A 23099-nucleotide genomic window follows, 5' to 3' on the forward strand; every position below is an offset into this window, starting at 1 on the left:
GACATCCCAGGGAGAAAGTGGTAGGCATGAAAGTCTACTGGGGAATAATGGCAGCACCTAATCCCAGCCCTAAATGGAAAGACATGAAAGTTAAATTTTCATACTAGGCCTTGTTTCCTAATTGCAACTCTAGTAAAAGATCTAGTGGGAAGAAGACTGAAATGAAAACGGTCAGATTTTCTTCCCTGAGTAAGGTTTTATTCAGGACTGCTCTGGCTTTATATGGCTGATTACCAAAGGCACATAAGAATGCAGCTTTTCTGTTTCTGTAAGTCCACTGTTAGAAAACAGTGTCCAATGTGTTGGTCAGTAATCCTTATATAAGAATTTATTGTTACTGTCTTCTGAACTTAGCACCAGCAGCACACTTCTATCGTTATAATATCCCTTCTTAGATAATGAGAATAGCACAATGCATTGTTTCTTCATTTCCTTATGCCTATCAAGAAGTGAAGATTTGGATTTGTCTGCATTGAACTGAATAAAACATGACTTACCCCTCCTCAATTTTGTTGTGGCTTTATATCTGATTTGATTTGAGTAAATGTATGTCTTTTAGAGTAAAAAGCAATATGATGACCTCTAGTCTTTTTTGAACTAGGTAAGGAAAAAGAAATATACAACCACTTAAATGTGGTTGATTGTATTATTTTCCCCAGTTATCTGCTCTTCCCCACCTCCACTCCTTGTAAGAGGATTATGCATCCTTGTCCACTGCCCTGGACTGGTTGTGCCTTCCTGTGACAGAAGTACACTTCTCTCTTCCAGTCAAGCCTGACTTGCTACGACCAGTGACATGTCAGGGTGGCACATCAGAGTGGCAGCTTTAAGAGTCATAACATGGTTCAGCTCTACTCTTCTCCCCAAATCCTAGATTGGTGCTACTTTTTCAGCCTTCATCTCAGAATGAAGACATACACGGGGCAGAACTAAGATGATCAGGAGTCAATATGCATCATGATAAACCTCTGGGCTGAAAGTCACTGATATGTTAGGGTGTTTTGATACTTCAACATAACCGAGCAAAAGCTGACTTCATTCAACTACATCTCAAGCGTGTATCCAGACACCGAAAACTACAGTGAGTACTGAAGACTGAGGAGGATGACAAGGACTTTGGAATACCCCTCGGTGAGGACCATATAAGGCAACTGAGTACCCTGACCCTGAAGAATGGACTGGGGAAGGGGAAGTACAAGGAAAGGAAGGACAGTATACCTACCACCACATATCTGAAAAGTGACCACATGGAAAAGTAGGAGAAAAAAGTACAGACTTACTCTTTTTGCTTTTAAGGGCATAACTAAGACCAGAGGGTAGAATTAGAGACAGAGAGAGAGATTCTGGTTTACCATGAGGACGAGATTTCTACCAATTAAATCAGTCTAATAGCAGAATGAGTAGTCTTGCAAAGTAATATGCTTCCAGCAATTGTAAGACATAAAACAGAGGCTAGATGGCCACCACATATCAGATGCAGTAAAGAAAGAAATGCTCATTCTATGGTAAGTTATACCAGATGACCTCTTCAGAATTCTTCTAATTCTGATTCTGTAAATTCTAGAGATTAACTCATGATGCTAGGTTCATGATGCTAGACTAACTCATGATGCTAGAGACTAACTCATGATGTTAGCATTCTTGGATAAAGAAGAAAAGCTAATTCCCCAGCAATAATCAGTCATACAATAGCTTTTTAGAATCTGTCATTTTTCTGTCATAAAAATACATAATTTTTCTTTTCTGCTCAGTTCATTATTATAATTTTCCACACTATTTTCCCGAAAAGAAAGTGGGACTTCTTAAAAAAGTCTTCTTTATCCTATTCATTAATGAAATTTAGAAATTATCTTCAGGAACACAGACTATTTTATCAGAGCTAAGAGTAATTAAACCAGGAAACAGGAAATCATCATCTCCATAAACAGAAGACAGAGATCTTTATAGAAAATCACTAAGATTCTTGACTGGTATAAATGACTTAATTAACATGAGAAAACATCTCTATAACTTATTTGTCAAATGTACAGACCTATTTGTGAAATACAAAGGTTGAGATAGCATATAAAATTTTGAAATACTGATATTAAAAATCCATAACATCTTCAAACCTAAATATTTCATACAGCATTTCTTCATGCTATTTGCCTTCTACAAAATCATCAATAAAGGTCTTATCTGTAATAAGAACAACATTCCCTATGGTGTGAACATTTAGCTTATAGAACTTTTGTGTCTGAAAATGCCAGAAAATCACTATCCACTCTGCCTATCTGACAAGAAGATTGCAAAGATCAATGAAACAATTAAGTACAAAATATTGTGCAAATATAGAACTGGTATTATCATCATCCTACATGTACCTCTAACTCACAGAGAATTTTTCCACTATATTTCTGTTAATTGGAATATTTTAGAAAAAGTGGAAGACACAAATTTTAAGTAGTTAACTAAAAAGGAAAAACTGACATTAATATTAGTATTATACTATTTGGAGCAATTAAGATGAGAAAGCACTGACATATGACCATCTTAAATCATTCACTGTGGTGGGCACTGGAGTACACAATGAAAACCCATTTGGTAACAAATGTAGACTAATTTAACTGCTATAATAATGTTTTTTTTTTTAAAGGTGTAGCTACTTACCAACGAGTCTTATTACATTCAGTGTTGTATTTGTTAAGATGGGTGCATTCACTTTATTTAGACTGTAATCTGATTTCTTCCTGCTTTTTAGAGTCTCTCGAGAAACGCTTAATAGGAGAAAACAAAACAGATTTGCAATTAGGGTTGTCAAGTAGTAAATCAATAAGTAATTCAGCTTAGGATCTAATTTGCTAATTAGTTACTGAAAATCACCAATTAGTTACTGAAAATCTTACCACGTATCAGCTGGGGATATAGAGATTATCCTCCTGTCCTTACAGAGCTTACAGTACAGAGGGGAAGAGAAATCAGTAAACAAAGAAATAAAGTACTATAATGTATTTATTTGGTTCTCAGACATTAATTAACAACCATTAAAAGAAGCTATGTCACTAAATTGTAGCAATGTTTTCTTAGGTCTCCCAAGGCAATAGAAATAAAAGCAAAAATAAACAGATGGTACCTAATCAAACTTATAAGCTTTTGCACAGTAAAGGAAACCATAAACAAAATGAAAAGACAACCTATAGAATGGGAGAAAATATTTGCAAATGATGCGACTGACAAGGGCTTAATTTCCAAAATATACAAACAGCTCATACAACTCAATAACAAAAAGACAACAACCCAAACAAAAAATGGGCCGAAGACCTAAATAGATACTTCTCCAAAGAAGACATACAGATGGCCAACAGGCACATGAAAAGATGCTCAGCATCACTAATTATTAGAGAAATGCAAATCAAAACTACAGTGAGGTATCAGCTCACACCAGTCAGAATGGCCATCATCAAAAGTCTATAAATAATAAATGCTGGAGAGGGTGTGGAGAAAAGGGAAGCCTCTTGCACTGTTGGTGGGAATGTAAATTGATACAGTCACTATGGAGAGCAGTATGGAGGGTCCTTAAAAAACTAAAACTAGAGTTACCACATGATCCAGCAATCCCACTACTGGGCATACACCCAGAAAAGCCAAAAGCTCTAATTCAAAAAGATACATGCACCCCAAATGTTAACAGTGGCATTATTTACAACAGCCAAGACATCGAAGTAACTTAAGTGTCCATCAACAGATGAGTAGACAAAGAAGATGTGGTGTATATATACAATGGAATATTACTCAGCCATAAAAAAGAATGAAATAATGCCATTTGCAGCAACATGGATGGGCCTAGAGATTATCACACTAAGTGAAGTAAGTCGAAGACAAATATTATATGATATCACTTATATGTGGGATCTAAAAAATCGTACAAATGAACATATTTAACAAACAGAAACAGACTCACAGACATAGAAAACAAACTTATGGTTACACCAAAGGAGAAGTAGCGGGGGATAAACTGGGAGTGTGGGATTAACAGATGCATAAAAATAGATATAAAATAGATAAACAACAAGCATTTACTGTATAGCATGGGGATCTATATTCAACACCTTATAATAAACTATAATGGAAAATAATTTTTAAAAAGAATATATATACACATATATGTATAAGCAAATCACTTTGCTGTACACTGAAAACTAACACAATATTGTAAATCAACTATACTTCAATAAAAAACAAATAAATAAAATAATAAACAAAAAAGAAGCTATGTCACTTAAAAAAATGTTCTAGGAAAATTATACATCAACTGTACCAAGCATCCTGATTTCAGACCTACAAATAAGAAAAATACCTTCCTTAGAATCTGAATTAGGCATAAAGTATAATGGTAAAGCCTGGGGTTGGGGGGCAGCGCTAGATTCAAAGAAAAAGTAGAAGTTATATGGTAAGTACAGAAAAAAAGGGGACAACATGTAATAAGATCAGAAGTAAGAGAACAGAGTACGCTTAGAGAAGCACAAGGAGTTGACAGTGGTAGCCTGGAGAATGAGTGGGCAGAGGGAAATGTGATAAGAAAGGAGGTAAGTAAAGGCCAGATCACTGAAAGGAACTGAACCTCATGATTGTAACGAGTATGAACCGTATCTTAAATGCAGTGGTGAGCCATTAAACATTTTAACCAGGAAAATGACGTGATCAAATTTGTATATAAAAGAAAAATCTAAATTTGTATCCAAGAACAGATTAGAAAGGGTTAAGACTGGAAATGGGAAGCCACGGTAAGGAGGTTGATTCAATAATCTGGCCCAGAGATTTCTGCATGAACTAGGATGGTAGCAGTGAAATACAAGAAATGTTGATAAATTCAAGAGACACTTAGAAGTTGGAATTGATATAACAGTCAACTGGTTAACTGCAATCAGTAGTTTACATTGTGTATATTTCTTAGGGGTAGGTTAACGACAGTTTAAGAGGCTGCATAACCCTACAAAGAATGCGAGGACATACACATATAGTGGCAGGCGTTTGTTCACTTCGACCTTTTCTTTTAGTAAAAACATACTCAAAACATCTAATGAAAAAGTCCAACAAAATAGTTCTATTCGGTTCATAATGGATCACAGATGTAGATAATTAAATACTATATATTTGTGTAAACCAATGGAAACAAATTTCCCCAATTAAAATATCCCCAATTATATGAGTTGTTCACTTTTGAGGTGAGAGATTATATCAATCAGGGTGTCAAATCAATCAAGTATTCACTAGGTACTTTGGAGGTAAAGAGTAGGGAAGAGTATACTTAAATCTATCATTAAAAATAAAGTATATTTGTGGTCACTCAATATCTGATAGTCATGAAACTACCTCACTCACAAATCAGAATCAGGCCCAATTTAAAGAAGGTGACAAAAATTCTTATACAGTTATCATAGTTTTTGAAGAAGACAGTTTATCATAAAACAAAACTCAAGTACAAGAAAAGGAACCTTAATAAAAGGCTCAAATAGCAAATAACAATGACATTGGGAAGATTTTTCTGTATTTACTAGATTGAGGCAGCAAAGCCACATACAAAACAAATGACTATTTTCCTCCTTGAGAAAAAGGAAATCAATGTGAAACATAAATTGATCTATGTGAAGCATAAACCACCTCCAAAGGCGGCACTGATTCTATAAATCAAAAGTTTGTTTTTCTGCAAAAACCACTGATCTCTAGATTAAGAGCTCTTGGGTTATGCCCATTATCAAAAAAACTACATTTTTAGCCTTTCAGGAATCATTTTTAAAATACATTAACTTCTCAGGGTATGTGCCCAGTAGTGGGATTGCTGAGACTCATGTACCACAATGTTCACTGCAGCTCTATTTACAATAGCCGGGACATGGAAGCAACCTAAGTGTCCATCAACAGATGAATGGATAAAGAAGATGTGGCACATATATACAATGGACTATTACTCAGCCATAAAAAGAAATGAAACTGAGGTATCTGTAGTGAGGTGGATGGACCTAGAGTCTGTCATATAGAGTGAAGTCAGAAAGAGAAAAATAAATACCATATGCTAACACATATATATGGAAACAAAACAAAAAAAAATGGTTCTGAAGAACCTAGGGGCAGGACAGGAATAAAGACGCAGACACAGAGAATGGACTTGAGGACACGGGGAGGGGGAAGGGGAAGCTGGGATGAAGTGAGAGAGTGGCATGGACATATATACACTACCAAATGTAAAATAGATAGCTAGTGGGAAGCAGCTGCATAGCACAGGGAGATCAGCTTGGTGCTTTGTGACCACCTAGAGGGGCTGGATAGGGAGGGTGGGAGGGAAACGCAAGAGGGAGGAGATATGGGGATATATGTATATGTATAGCTGATTCACTTTGTTATAAGGCAGAAACTAACACACCATTGTAAAGCAACTATACTCCAATAAAGATGTTAAAAAAAAAACATTAACTTCTGTCACATGACACTATAACCAAAAGAAAAGTTTAATTTTTGAGTTTTTTTTCTTAACCTTTCAAGTAAATCCTATATGCTAAACGTGCAACATAAAATGAGAAATACCATAAATTCCAAGAATAAGTACCTTTTCACAGGAGCATCGCCTGTCTGCTCATCAACATAATCTTGTTTTAGTTCCTCAGGAACATCACTGTCACTGTCATACTCCTGATAGGCACTTTTTTCTTGTTCATCAGATTCATACTGAAAAGAACACAGTATATTATTCAACAATGGGTACGAAGAACCAACCTTTCTTGGAGTCTTTCAACACAGTAAAAAAGTATCCAATTTTATAAGAAGTACATTACAGATGAAAGTTCTTAATAACTGAGCTTTAATTTTGCCATCAAGAATCATATTAACTTTCCATTTTCTTCTTCATCATCCTACCTTAACCAGCTCAAAAGAAAATACAAACATTATATTTCAAAAGCTTATAAATGCCCAAAAGAATCTCCATATAAACAAATGAAAACAAACACATACCCTGCTAGACCTTAGAACAGGAAAAGAGTGTTTACTTGATTAAAAAAAACTCTTCCTTCAAGTGGTTTCATCCTATTTATTTCCATTTTGCTAGTTCATTATAAAAAGCTTGAGAATACAATTCTGGTACTCTGGAAGTATTAAGTCAGCTTAATAAGCAAAACACACATGCTAATATTCTATCTAATTCATTATGATGAGATTTAATTCCAAGGGCAACTTAGAAAATTAGGCTTAGCACCTATGGACTACTGAGAGCAAGGACAAAAATGGTGGATTTTCTCTTGAGAGGAAGAGTGCCTTTTCATCATCTTTTTGGCACCATGGCCCAGTGCCAGCATGAGAGAAGACAATGGAGTCCATGAACAACAAAGGAAGCAGTGGCAGTATCACCATCATCATTGCTGATTAGTATTATACACTAATATGATTAAATAATGGCTAACATTTATTGAGTTTCAACCAAGTACTGGGCTAAGTGCTTCCACAAATTGTCTCACTGAATTTTCAAAACAATTCTATGAGGAAGTTTTGTCTCCATATGCCAGTTGAGGAGACCAGTATAATGACAATAAGGGAAGAAGTCAGCCCCCTAATTCAACAACTATTTTTTAAGAGTCTAAAGCATTATGACAGGCTGTTTTAAGATGTGGACCCTGACCCTCAGGACCTATGCTGTACCTGTGAAGATTAGATCACACATTAATAACTACAAACAAACATTAGAGACATTCTCCCCACTTGTACACAATGTGATCCTGGTGACATTCAGAAAGGTGTTCTACACAAACTAGGGTCAGTTCCACAGTACAACAGATCCTCATTTTCAAGGATTCTTTATTTGCAGATTTCCCTACTCGATAAAATTTGTAACCCCAACATCAATACTTCATGACACTGCTTGGTCATTCACGGATGTGTGCCATGTGGAGTGGCAAACACTTTTGAGTCACCCTACATACATGTTCCCAGCTAAGATCAAGCGACACTCTACCTTCTTATTTCAGCCCTCCTGCTGTAAACAAGTGCCCTTTTCAAAGTCTATTAGTGTCACATTCTTAAAATTTTTGTACTTTTTGCTGGTGATTTCACTGTTCAGAATGCCCCCCAATCATAGTACTAAAGTGCCGTCTAGTGTTCCCAAGTGCGAGAAGACTGTAATGTGCCTTAAGGTAAAAATATGTATGTTAGATAAGCTTCACTCAGGCATGAGTTACAGTGCTGTTGGTCATGTGTTCAATGTTAATGAATCAACACTAATATTAAATTAGGTGTCTTTAAGGAAAAACACACGTAAAACAAGGTTGTGTATTGACCAGTTGGTGAAAATGTTGTGACCAGAGGCTTACAGATACTTAATCCCATATTTTGCTTAAGAACAACGGTTCTGTATTTGTTAATTCAGAATTCGTGCTTACTTTATTGAACACAACTGCCAGAAATAATGAGAACCAAATGTTATGTGAGATTTAAATTAACAAATCACCAGTGCAGAGGGATATATTATTTCAAAAATATTGGAATGACTTAATTCCTTTCAGTTTAGTCTACTTTATAGAGGCAAAATGTCACAAAGAATCACTAAATTATAATTTTAAATATGGTTCTCTATGGAATAACTTCTACTTCATGATAAAACATGATAGTGGTATATTTTCATGACAATATTTTTTAAATTATATCTTCACTTAATAACAAAACCAAACCAAAAATATGGAGACAAATTCAACAGATTTTTGTCAAACCCAAACAGTTTTCACTTCAACTTCATCAAATCTAAAATAAAAATTATACCTAGTCCCTCTGGAAATTAAATACTTGTAAAAACGCCCTATAGGTAACTGTGAAGTAAGTATTTCCTCATTGTAAATATGGGGAAACTGAGGGTCACAAAATCACAATAACTTGCCAAGATCCACACAGTTAATCAATAATAAAGGTCATATTCATTCATCTGCCTGCAAACCTTTCCATTAACTCACACTACTTCTAGTTTATATTGTTTTTTGAGCTGCTCAGAGTGCTGTTAAAACACTGTATTCCTAAATCCTCAAAATATCCCTGCCAGGTAATTAAACAAGACATTACCTTGTTTCAGTTAAGGGGACATGGAACAAAATGACTTCCTTAGTTACCCAACAAGTGGCGTTGAGAAAAAAGTGCAGATGATCTATTCCTTCATACGTCTGTCTATCCAATAAATCATATAACTATGCAGTGAATAAACTATGCTCCTACTCAATTAGTAATCTGGTAAGAACATAAAGTAATCTAATAATAACATAAAATAAACATAAAGGCAAAACTTATCATTCAAAAGGACAATGTCAACAAAGCATACTGGAAAGCCATTCATTACCTGTACAATTAGTATTACAGGTATCTAAGTATATAGGTAGGACGGTGGGTGGTAAAAGTATGAATAAATCTAGTCAATTACCTTGCTCATTGGGTACAACACGCTCAATAAGAAAATCCCACTAATGTTCCACAGTATTTTTTATTTTTTATTTTTTTTTTTTATTATTTTTTTTTTTTTTGCGGTACGCGGGCCTCTCATGCTGTGGCCTCTCCCGTTGCGGAGCACAGGCTCCGGACGCGCAGGCTCAGCGGCCATGGCTCACGGGCCCAGCCGCTCCGCGGCATGTGGGATCTTCCCGGACCGGGGCACGAACCCGTGTCCCCTGCATCGGCAGGCGGACTCCCAACCACTGTGCCACCAGGGAAGCCCCCCACAGTATTTTTTAAAACACCACATACCCCATTAGAAGCCAGGACGTCTTCTGTTTCTTCATCTTTGTGGTCAGCCTGAATTTCAAATGGATTCCCACCACTACAGTACTGCTCAAACAAGGTTACCATTTTTGAGGAAGTTGAGGATGGCTGCTTACTGGGTGAAACTGATGGAGAACGTGACTGTTCCATGAATTTAAATTCCTAGACATTTAAAAAAAAAAAAAAAGGAGCCAGATCCCTTTTAGCAACAACAATAAAATTCAAGTACATAAACATATTCCATCAATGCAGATGTAGTTAGTAAAGAAAACAATCCTATTTTTTAGGCTATTCTTTTTTTTTTATTTTAGGTTATTCATTTTTAAATCTTGCAAGTTATCTGAAAGCACAAACTTGGACATACATGTTCAAAGGTTTTCCTAAAGACAACTCAGTCACGCTGATGTCACTTAAAACAGTGTTATCCGCATCAAGCTGCTTTTGGCTTACTTTATGGAACTGCACAGAAAATTTTTTTAAATAACTTCAATTTCAATGATAATTCTAAAAATTTTTACATAACAGCAAAAGTCCTAGTAGAGTACAGTTTTAATAAAGTCATTCATAAAAACTAATTGTTGTTAAGTCAAATAGCTTGTACCATTTGAGATACTCTACGTGAATACATTGAAATCCAAGCATAAAAGATATACCTTTCTTTGTTATATTGATGTCTATAAACTTTCATTTATTTTTCTTCATATACAAAGAAGCAGACAACAAAAATACATGCTGAGGTCAGATGATACATCTTCTAGTCCTAGGTTGACTTTAATCCATTATATTCCATTAACTTCCTATATAATATTGGGAATGTCCCCTGATTCCCTATGCCTCCATCTCCTCATCTGTAAAATGAAAGGGTCGATCTAGATCAAAGAATCACAAATACTAAAGCTACAGAGTTATAGCACCCAGTCCAAATCACAGACTTCTCAGATGAGGAAACTGAGGCAGTCCAGAGGGATGCAGGTCCAAGTTCAAGATTATACAGCTAATTAGAGGAAGAGATAGAATAATGGCTAAAGTTCTTTTGAATTACAAAACTCTTGATTTAATGATTTTTAACAAAAATTTAGTACACATTTTTCTTATACCTTCTAATCATTTTAATATTATTCCCCAATTTAAGATTTTTCATATTCAGAGATAATCTTCTTTAAAATTACATTGGTTTACTAAGTTTCAAATGATGTGTTTATTTTCTTTTTAAATTGCAGCTATACATTAAATCAGATCCACAATAATGCTTAAAAATCAGGCCATTATTTTTAAAATTCTAAACAAGGGGTGACTATAAATAAGACAAAAATTTTTTAAAACAAAATCTACAGGAATACATGTGTCAAATGAACACTATCTCAGCTGTAAATAGTTTTCAATGTAATTACTTTTTTCCCCCACTGTGGTTGCAATGTGAGATCTACCATTAAAAAAATTTTAAGTGCACAGTACAGTATTGTTAACTGCAGGCAAAATGTTGTACCATAGATCTCTAGAACTTACTCATCTTACATAACTGAAACTTCAAGGTAACCACTTTAAAGGATATAATGCTCACTTGGATGGAAATGTTTCAACGTACCTTGTAAAAAAGTCATTTTCTAATTACAGCAAGTTTATATACACATGCACCACACACACACACACACAAATTGATGGTTAAATATGAATTCAAATAAAAGTATTTAAATAGAGATTCTAAAATTAATGCTGGAATTCTAAATAATGTCAAGAAATCATCTTAATTTAATAACTCTAAATAATGTTAAAATTAATGTAATTTCATTGTCTTTAAAGCATTTATTAATCAACATGTTTCAGTGTATTTAATATTTCCACATTAGGAAAGCAATATGATAAACCTGGATGAGAAGTAAGCTATTATACAATATGAGCATAAATACTGTCCCTTTAAAAAAACTTTTAATCATGCATTCTTTACATTTATCCAGGAATAAGAAAATTCTTTCTAGAAAGCCATTTCTTCTAAAGGCAAAAACTACACACTCAACCTTCTAAACAGGGATCTAAATTTATATACTCTATTCTGATATTTGGTATTTGTCAGATAGGACATGGTCTACCACACAAGAAATATTTATCTATAATATGTTTCAACCAAGAGAAAAAAATTAAAGATATTTTCACATATTACATTATAGGATTCAAGGAATCAATTAACTAATAAAACTTAGTTGTTTTTTTTTAATAAGTGCCTCTTTTATCTCTGAGGCATTTTCTCATTACAGACAAATTTATGAGTTGCAGCATAAATTCAGAACCTATTATACCCTTTAAGGAATGACAAATATTCTGCAAATATAAGCATTTTCATTAAAGACCATCAAAATATAACTGATTTTTCTGCAAAATTTAAATGAAGCAGTAGACCCTCTTCTGGAATCTAAAGAAAACAAATTATGTTAATTGTGACTCTTTTCAGGCAAAGGAGTTTTCCTCAAGTGTATAAAATGAATTTGTAAAAAGAGACAGATTATGACATCCACTGAAGTATCACCTTGTAAAAGAGGCTTATTATTAATCACTTTTAAGGAAAAAAGGAAAGGCACTATTTCTTAATTTAATTATTTTATAAATGTTTCCATATATATGGTTTGCTTTTAAAGATGACTACATAAAAGACTGATTTATTTGCTCTTAAACTTACGTGAAGTTGCAAGATGCTGAAATTTGACTTAACAGGACAAAGTTCCCAGGTCTCATTTTCTAGAAACATTCTCAGTTCATCAAGCCGTGTTCTTAAAAAAAGAAAATGAATACTCCAAAAAATAAGAAAAGTACACTGCACACAAGAATTAATATAACAAAACTATTATAGAGTTATCATCATGATCATAATCAACTTTGAAAACCCATCAGACCAACGCAGTAAACACATTTACTTTTACATACTTGTTAATATCTTATCATCTGTAAGAGAAAAACCACAAATATTTACTAAACTCAGAATAATTTTACTATATTACAAAAATAATGAATGCATAGGAAATGATATTTTTCTTAAGGGACTAAACTAAAACCTACTCACCAACTCATGTACTTAAGACATCCTTAGCTATTGGTGCCAAAAAAAACAAGAAATAATTTATAGGGTTTATAAAACCACAAACGCTAATAAATGTTTTATGCTAAAAAGCATAGATCTTAATCATTCTTACTAAGCCAAAAGATCAAGTTGATTATCACTATCTAAATATATTTTAGCTCAGGGCCTATCTATCTCCACACAGCATTTACCAATTAAATTAGCAAGTATGGCACTTAAATTAGCAAGTAGTCACATGTCATACTGATTCCTTCTTTCTTTAACACTATTGCTCTTACTGTCTCTCCTGAGTAATCAGTACATTATATGAGCAATTCCAGAAAAACAAATACTTCCTTCCTGTTAACCCAGGAAACAAAGGGCCAGGGTCTGCCCTGTTCTTCCTTCTTCCTGCAACAAGCCTCATTGTTGTTACCAAAATCAAGCTAAAAACAAAATCTAGATTTTTTTAAATCCACAGGTTCTAAAGTAAAGAGGGAATAAATGGTAAAATCTGTGAAAAGCAGAAATTGCTCCAAATATTAGAGTTAACAGACAAGGACTTTAAGATAACTACTATAAATAAGTTAAATAAAATAGAGAAAAAGATGCACAAAATGGACAGAAATGAAAATTTTAAAGCATTGTAATAATAAAAACAAAAAAGAGAAAGATGGCGGAAGAATAAGACATGGAGATCACCTTCCTCCCCACAGATACACCACAAATACAGCTACACGTGGAACAACTCCTACAGAACACCTACTGAACGTTGGCAGAAGACCTCAGACCTCCCAAAAGGCAAGAAACTCCCCAGGTACCTGGGTAGGGCAAAAGAAAAAAGAATAAACAGACACAAAAGGATAGGGATGGGACCTGCACCAGTGGGAGGGAGCCGTGAAGGAGGAAAGGTTTCCACACACTAGGAAGCCCCTTCGCGGGCGAAGACTGCGGGTGGCGGGGGGGGAAGCTTCCGAGTCGCGGAGGAGAGCGCAGCAACAGGGGTGCGGAGGGCAAAGCGGAGAGATTCCCGCACACAGGATCGCTGCCGACCGGCACTCATCAGCCCTAGAGGCTTGTCTGCTCGCCCGCCGGGGCGGGCAGGGCTGGGAGCTGAGGCTCAGCCTTCGGTCAGAGCGAAGGGAGAGGACTGGGGCTGGCGGCATGAACACAGCCTGAAGGGGCTAATGCGCCACAGCTAGCTGTGAGGGAGTCCGGGAAAAAGTATGGACCTGCCAATGAGGCAAGAGACTTTTTCTTCCCTCTTTGTTTCCGGGTGCACGAGGAGAGGGGATTAAGAGCGCTGCTTAAGGGAGCTCCAGAGACGGGCACAAGCCGCGGCTGAAAGCGTGGACCACAGAGACGGGCGTGGGACGCTGGGGCTGCTGCTGCCGCCGCCAAGAGGCCTGTGTGCAAGCGCAGGTCACTGTCCACGCCCCCCTTCCGTGGAGCCTGTGCAGCCCATCACTGCCGGGGTCCCGGGATCCACGGACGGCTTCCCCGGGAGAGCGCACGGCACGCCTCGGGCTGGTGCAACGTCCCGCTGGCCTCTGCCGCCGCAGGCTCGCCCCGCACTCCGTACCCCTCCCTCCCTCCAGCTTGAGTGAGCCAGAGTCCCTCAAGCGGCTGCTTCTTTAACTCTGTCCTGTCTGAGCGAAAAACAGATGCCCTCCGGGGACCTACACGCAGAGGCGGTGACAAATCCAAAGCTGGGACCCGGGAGCTGTGAGAACAAAGAAGAGAAAGGGAAATCTCTCCCAGCAGCCTCAGAAGCAGCGGATTAAAGCTCCACAATCAACTTGATGTACCCTGCATCTGTGGAATACATGAATAGACAACGAATCATCCCAAATTGAGGAGCCGTGTGCATGAAACGTTCTTGGTGCTACAGCCAGGAGTCAGTGCTGTGCCTGAGGTGGGAGAGCCAACTTCAGGAGACTGGTCCACAAGAGACCTCCCAGCTCCACGTAATATCAAACGGCGAAAATCTTCCAGAGATCTCCATCTCAACAACAGCACCCAGCTTCACTCAATGACCAGCAAGCTACAGTGCTGGACACCCTATGCCAAACAACTAGCAAGACAGGAACACAACGCCACCCATTAGCAGAGAGGCTGCCTAAAATCATAATAAGTCCACAGACACCCCAAAACACACTACCACCAGACGTGGACCTGCCCACCAGAAAGACAAGATCCAGCCTCATCCACCAGAACACAGGCACTAGTCCCCTCCACCAGGAAGCCTACACAACCCACTGAACCAACCTTAGCCACCGGGGACAGACACCAAAAACAATGGGAACTACGAACCTGCAGCCTGCAAAAAGGAGACCCCAAACACAGTAAGATAAGCAAAATGAGAAGACAGAAAAACACACAGCAGGAGAAGGAGCAAGATAAAAACCCACCAGACCTAACAAATGAAGAGGAAATAGGCAGTCTACCTGAAAAAGAATTCAGAATAATGATAGTAAAGATGATCCAAAATCTCGGAAATAGAATAGACAAAATGCAAGAAACAGTTAACACAGACCTAGAAGAACTAAAGATGAATCAAGAAATGATTAGAAACACAATAAATGAAATTAAAAATACTCTAGATGGGATCAATAGCAGAATAACTGAGGCAGAAGAACAGATAAGTGATGTGGAAGATAAAATAGTGGAAATAAATACTGCAGAGCAGAAGAAAGAAAAAAGAATGAAAAGAACAGAGGACAGTCTCAGAGACCTCTGGGACAACATTAAACGCACCAACATTCAAATTATAGGGGTTCCAGAAGAAGAAGAGAAAAAGAAAGGGACTGAGAAAATATTTGAAGAGATTATAGTTGAAAACTTCCCTAATATGGGAAAGGAAATAGTTAATCAAGTCCAGGAGGCACAGAGAGTCCCATACAGAATAAATCCAAGGAGAAATACGCCAAGACACATATTATTCAAACTGTCAAAAATTAAATACAAAGAAAACATATTAAAAGCAGCAAGGGAAAAACAACAAATAACACACAAGGGAATCCCCATAAGGTTAACAGCTGATCTTTCAGCAGAAACTCTGCAAGCCAGAAGGGACTGGCAGGACATATTTAAAGTGATGAAGAAGAAAAACCTGCAACCAAGATTACTCTACCCAGCAAGGATCTCATTCAGATTTGATGGAGAAATTAAAATGTTTACAGACAAGCAAAAGCTGAGAGAGTTCAGTGCCACCAAACCAGCTTTACAACAAATGCTAAAGGAACTTCTCTAGGCAAGAAACACAACAGAAGGAAAAGACCTACAATGATGAACCCAAAACAATTAAGAAAATGGGAATAGGAACATACATATCGATAATTACCTTAAATGTAACTGGACTAAATGCTCCCACCAAAAGACACAGATTGGCTGAATGGATAAAAAAATAAGACCCATATATATGCTGTCTACAAGAGACCCACTTCAGACCTAGAGACACATACAGACTGAAAGTAAGGGGATGGAAAAAGATATTCCATGCAAATGGAAACCAAAAGAAACCTGGAGTAGCAATTCTCATATCAGACAAAATAGACTTTAAAATAAAGAATGTTACAAGAGACAAGGAAGGACACTACAAAATGATCAAGGGATCGATCCAAGAAGAAGATATAACAATTGTAAATATTTATGCACCAAACATAGGAGCACCTCAATACATAAGGCAAATACTAACAGCCATAAAAGGGAAAATCGACAGTAACACATTCATAGTAGGGGACTTTAACACCCCACTTTCACCAATGGACAGATCACCCAAAATGAAAATAAATAAGGAAACACAAGCTTTAAATGATACATTAAACAAGATGGACTTAATTGATATTTATTTATAGGACATTTCATCCAAAAAGAACAGAATACACATTTTTCTCAAGTGCTCATGGAACATTCTCCAAGATAGATCATATCTTGGGTCACAAATCAAGCCTTGGTAAATTTAAGAAAGTTGAAATTGTATCAAGTATCTTTTCCGACCACAACGCTATGAGACTAGATATCAATTACAGGAAAAGAGCTGTAAAAAATACAAACACATGGAGGCTAAACAATACACTACTTAATAATGAAGTGATCACTGAAGAAATCAGAGGAAATCAAAAAATACCTAGAAACAAATGACAGTGGAGAAACGACGACCCAAAACCTATGGGATGCAGCAAAAGCAGTTCTAAGAGGGAAGTTTATAGCAATACAATCCCACCTTAAGAAACAGGAAACATCGCGAATAAACAACCTAACCTTGCGCCTAAAGCAATTAGAGAAAGAAGAATAAAAACACCCCAAAGTTAGCAGAAGGAAAGAAATCATAAAAATCAGATCAGAAATAAATGAAAAAGAAATGAAGAAAACGATAGCAAAGATCAATAAAACTAAAAGCTGGTTCTTTGAGAAGATAAACAAAATTGATAAACCATTAGCCAGACTCATCAAGAAAAAAAGGGAGAAAACTCAAATCAATAGAATTAGAACTGAAAAGGGAGAAGTAACAACTGACACTGCATAAATACAAAGGATCATGAGAGATTACTACAAGCAACTCTATGCCATAAAATGGACAACCTGGAAGAAATGGACAAATTCTTAGAAATGCATAACCTTCCGAGACTGAACCAGGAAGAAATAGAAAATATGAACAGACCAATTACAAGCACTGAAATTGTAACTGTGATTAAAAATCTTCCAACAAACAAAAGCCCAGGACCAGATGGCTTCACAGGCGAATTCTATCAAACATTTAGAGAAGAGCTAACACCTATCCTTCTCAAACTCTTCCAAAATATAGCAGATGGAGGAACACTCCCAAACTCATTCTACGAGGCCACCATCACCCTGATACCAAAACCAGACAAAGATGTCACAAAGAAGGAAAACTACAGGCCAATATCACTGATGAACATAGATACAAAAACCCTCAACAAATACTAGCAAACAGAATCCAACAGCACATTAAAAGGATCATACACCATGATTAAGTGGGGTGTATTCCAGGAATGCAAGGATTCTTCAATATATGCCAATCAGTCAACGTGATACACCGTATTAACAAATTGAAGGAGAAAAACCATATGATCATCTCAATAGATGCAGAAAAAGCTTTAGACAAAATTCAACACCCATTTATGATAAAAACCCTGCAGAAAGTAGGCATAGAGGGAACTTTCCTCAACATAATAAAGGCCATATATGACAAACCCACAGCCAACATCGTCCTCAATGGTGAAAAACTGAAACCATTTCCACTAAGATCAGGAACAAGACAAGGTTGCCGACTCTCACCACTCTTATTCAACATAGTTTTGGAAGTTTTAGCGACAGCAATCAGAGAAGAAAAGGAAATAAAAGGAATCCAAATCGGAAAAGAAGAAGTAAAGCTGTCACTGTTTGCAGATGACATGATACTATACATAGAGAATCCTAAAGATGCTACCAGAAAACTACTAGAGCTAATCAATGAATTTGGTAAAGTAGCAGGATACAAAATTAATGCACAGAAATCTCTGGCATTCCTATACACTAATGATGAAAAATCTGAATGTGAAATCAAGAAAATACTCCCATTTACCACTGCAACAAAAAGAAGAAAATATCTAGGAATAAACCTACCTAAGGAGACAAAAGACCTGTATGCAGAAAATTATAAGACACTGATGAAAGAAATTAAAGATGATACAAATAGATGGAGAGATATACCATGTTCTTGGATTGGAAGAATCAACACTGTGAAAATGACTCTACTACCCAAAGCAATCTACAGATTCAATGCAATCCCTATCAAACTACCACTGGCATTTTTCACAGAACTAGAACAAAAAATTTCAAAATTTGTTTGGAAAAACAAAAGACCCCGAATAGCCAAAGCAATGTTGAGAACGAAAAACAGAGCTGGACGAATCAGGCTCTCTGACCTCAGACTGTACTACAAAGCTACAGTAATCAAGACAGTATGGTACTGGCACAAAAACAGAAAGATAGATCAATGGAACAGGATAGAAAGCCCAGAGATAAACCCACGCACATATGGTCACCTTATCTTTGATAAAGGAGGCAGGAATGTACAGTGGAGAAAGGACAGCCTCTTCAATAAGTGGTGCTGGGAAAACTGGACAGGGACATGTAAAAGTATGAGATAAGATCACTCCCTAACACCATACACAAAAATAAGCTCAAAATGGATTAAAGACCTAAATGTAAGGCCAGAAACTATCAAACTCTTACAGGAAAACATAGGCAGAACACTCTATGACATAAATCACAGCAAGATCCTTTTGGACCTACCTCCTAGAGAAATGGAAATAAAAACAAAAATAAATAAGTGGGACCTAATGAAACTTCAAAGCTTTTGCACAGCAAAGGAAACCATAAACAAGACCAAAAGACAACCCTCAGAATGGGAGAAAATATTTGCAAATGAAGCAACTGACAAAGGATTAATCTCCAAAATTTATAAGCAGCTCATGCAGCTCAGTAACAAAAAAACAAACAACTCAATCCAAAAATGGGCAGAAGACCTAAACAGACATTTCTCCAAAGAAGATATAGACTGCCAACAAACACATGAAAGAATACTCAACATCATTAATCATTAGAGAAATGCAAATCAAAACTACAATGAGATATCATCTCACACCAGTCAGAATGGCCATCATCAAGAAATCTAGAAACAATAAATGCTGGAGAGGGTGTGGAGAAAAGGGAACACTCTTGCACTGCTGGTGGGAGTGTGAATTGGTAGCCACTATGGAGAACAGTATGGAGGTTCCTTAAAAAACTACAAATAGAACTACCATATGACCCAGCAATCCCACTACTTGGCATATATACCCTGAGAAAACCATAATTCAAAAAGAGTCATGTACCAAAATGTTCATTGCAGCCCTATTTACAATAGCCAGGACATGGAAACAACCTAAGTGTCCATCATCGGATGAATGGATAAAGAAGATGTGGCACATATATACAATGGAATATTACTCAGCCATAAAAAGAAACGAAATTGAGCTATTTGTAATGAGGTGGATAGACCTAGAGTCTGTCATACAGAGTGAGGTAAGTCAGAAAGAGAAAGACAAATACCATATGCTAACACATATATGTGGAATTTAAGAAGAAAAAATGTCATGAAGAACCTAGGGGTAAGACAGGAATAAAGACACAGACCTACTAGAGAATGGACTTGAGGATATGGGGAGGGGGAAGGGTAAGCTGTGACAAAGTGAGAGAGTGGCATGGACATATATACACTACCAAACGTAAAACAGATAGCTAGTGGGAAGCAGCCTCATAGCACAGGGAGATCAGCTTGGTGCTTTGTGACCACCTGGTGTGGTGGGATAGGGAGGGTGGGAGGGAGGGAGACGCAAGAGGGAAGAGATATGGGAACATATGTATATGTATAACTGATTCACTTGTTATAAAGCAGAAACTAACACACCATTGTAAAGCAATTATACTCCAATAAAGATGTAAAAAAACAAAACAAAAAACCCCACAAAAATCATCAGATTGGATTTTAAAACATGAAAACAAAAAAAGACTACATGCTGTTTATAAGAGGCATACTTTACATATAAGATTGAAATTAAAATTAGGTCAGAAGCAAAACTAGATTGAAAGTAAAAATTACAGACATGATTTCTTAAAATCTGGAACTAGGGTGGAATTTTCATCAAAATTTTTTTCTTCATCTGTTTAAATGATCAATGTGGTGTTTTTCCTGTAGCTGTTAATTAGTAAATTAAATTTATTAATTTTTAAAATGTTTAGCCAACCTTGTTTTCCTGCAATAAACCCTGTCTGTTCATGATGTATTGTTGTTTTTAGATATCACTGGATGTAATATGCCAATCTTTTGTTCAGGATTTTTACACTTATGTTCTTATGAGGTACTAGCCTGTAATTTTTTTTTTGTAACATACTTGTTATGTTTTGGTATCAGTGCTATGAAGGCCTCATAAAATAAGTTATAAAGCATTCTGTCCTTTTCTGTTCTCTGAAAGAGTTTATATTGATATTACTTCTGCCTTAAATATTTAGCTAAATTGACCAGTGACAGCAGCAGGCCTGGAGATACTTTATGGAAATGCTTTGAAGCAAAGATTCAATTTCTTTAAAGATACAGGATTATTCAGATTTTCTATGTTTTATTTTATCAGCTTATTAAATATGTACGAGGAATTCGTTCTTTTCGATCTAAATTGTCTTTATCAGCATAAAGTTTATATCATTTTGTTTTATTTTTAATGTCTTAAGATGTATAGGTACCTTCTTTTTAACTGCTGATATAATTTGTGTTTCTTTTTCTTGCTCAGTCTTGCTAAGTAGCATTGTAGATTTCTATTATACATTTACTTTCTCTTTCATTGATTCCTGCTCTTGTAATTATCTTCCCTCTGTTTCTTTAGGTTTAATTTGCTGTCATTTTTTTTAACTTCTTGAAATGGAAGTTCAGTGCACTGATTTTCAAACATTCTTCTTTACCAAAAAATGCATTTAAAGCTAAAAATTCCCCCTTCTGCTTTAGCTATATCTCACAATTTTTATATCATACTTTTATTGTCATTCATTTTTAAATAATTTCTAATTCCCAATACGATTTCTTCTTTAACACTGAAAATAGGTTAATTTCAAAAACTTGGCAGGTTTTCTCATTATCTCTCTGTTATTTATTTGTAGTTTAATTCCACTGTGGTCAGAGAATATGCTCTCTATGATTTCAATCTTTTGACTTTTTTTATTTTTTTAGGACTTGCTTTAGGGCCCAGCAGTTGATTGATTTTGATAAACTTTCCTCTGCTCTTAAAAAAAAAATGAATTCTTCAGCTGTCAAGTGTTGTAATATATATACACATGTATAAACATACATATACCAATATACCTATATCAATTAGGCAAATTTTACTAATATGTTAGTCAAACATATATCCTTACTGATTTTTTTGTCTGCTTATATTACCAATTACTGAAAGTGGCACATAAAATTTCCCAACTATGATTATCAATTTGTCTATTTCTCCTTTTAGTCTGAATACTTTTGCTTTATATTATTTCAAATTTATTTTAGTAGGAATATACAAATTTAGGATTATTATATCTTCTTAACAATCTATCATAATTATGAAGTATCCCCTTTACTTTTACCAATATTTCTTGCCTTAAAGTTGACTGTCTCTTAGGAATTTCTTTAATCTGATATAGAGTATCTACAAAAACCTACCACAAATATCATACAAATATCATAAAGTACTGAATGAAAGGATGTCCCTTGTTGGCACTTCTATTCAACATTGTACCAGAACTCCTAACCAATACAAAGTTTAGAAAGAAATATATAAAACCATCATTATTCACATTTGACATATTGTATAAACAATTCAAAAGAATTTCCAAACTATTAGATTTAATAAAATGCTAATTTAACCACCAGATCATAGGAATCCAAGGTCAATATACTAACTAAATCAACGTGTGTGTGTGTGTGTGTGTGTAAGAAACAACAAGAAATTTAAAATAAAAAGCAATACAATTCAGAACAACATTAATAAAACTACAATATTTACATAATGTTCAAAACGGGCATGACTAGTCAATGGTGACAGAAGAATAGCAGTTACCTCTGAGGAGGCTACTGACCAAGAAAAGGTACAAGGGATACACCTTATACCTTGTTCTAGGATATTGGAAAAGTTCCATATCTTAATCCGGGCAGTTTATGTGGTGTACATATATGTAAAAAATTCATAGAGTTGTACAATAAGATATGCATACATTTATGTGAATTATGATTTAATAAAGTTTTTCAAAAGAAAAAACTGTAATAATCTACTCACTACCCTCCCCAAATTGTCTGCAATAAAGGGCAGGTCCATTAAGATAAGGCCACAAATGGCCCAAGGAAACATTAATCCACTTGTGAAGGGTCACAAGGTCACAAGTAGTAGACAGCAGAGACAGGGGCCCTGATTTCCAAATCTTGTTCTTTTCACTGCAACATGGTTGGAAACAATAGTCAAAGGCAAAAATTTACTTTTTTTTTTTTTTACTGTAAATGATGTTGGTTAATATTATCCAAATTGATTCAATAGAGCCAAAGAAAACTTCCTTTGCATCTCTTTCCCCAAGAACATTTTACACAAATTGAAAGATTTGCATTTTATTTCCTTTCTTCTATTTTACTCTAATACACAAAAAAGATGGCAGTTATGATGAAAAAGCAATGAGTATGTAAGGTACAAACTAATCAGATGTTGAATAACAGAACTGACTA

At 35.8% G+C, this 23099-nt stretch overlaps 1 protein-coding gene across 1 annotated transcript in view; it reads right to left on the reverse strand.

The window, feature by feature from the left end:
- The window catches only part of VPS50 (VPS50 subunit of EARP/GARPII complex), a 129838-nt gene that overhangs the window by 33396 nt on the left and 73343 nt on the right, over positions 1 to 23099 (reverse strand). Inside the window, exons 17-20 of the mRNA XM_081244658.1 lie at positions 12434 to 12524; positions 9748 to 9924; positions 6584 to 6702; positions 2650 to 2756 (exon numbers count right to left, since the gene is read on the reverse strand). Of these exons, the coding sequence (XP_081100784.1) occupies positions 2650 to 2756; positions 6584 to 6702; positions 9748 to 9924; positions 12434 to 12524 (494 nt within the window). The remainder of the gene's footprint in view (positions 1 to 2649; positions 2757 to 6583; positions 6703 to 9747; positions 9925 to 12433; positions 12525 to 23099) is intronic.

The sequence above is a fragment of the Mesoplodon bidens genome (genome assembly GCF_964165515.1).
Source record: "Mesoplodon bidens genome assembly, chromosome: 9".
NCBI lineage: Eukaryota > Metazoa > Chordata > Mammalia > Artiodactyla > Ziphiidae > Mesoplodon > Mesoplodon bidens.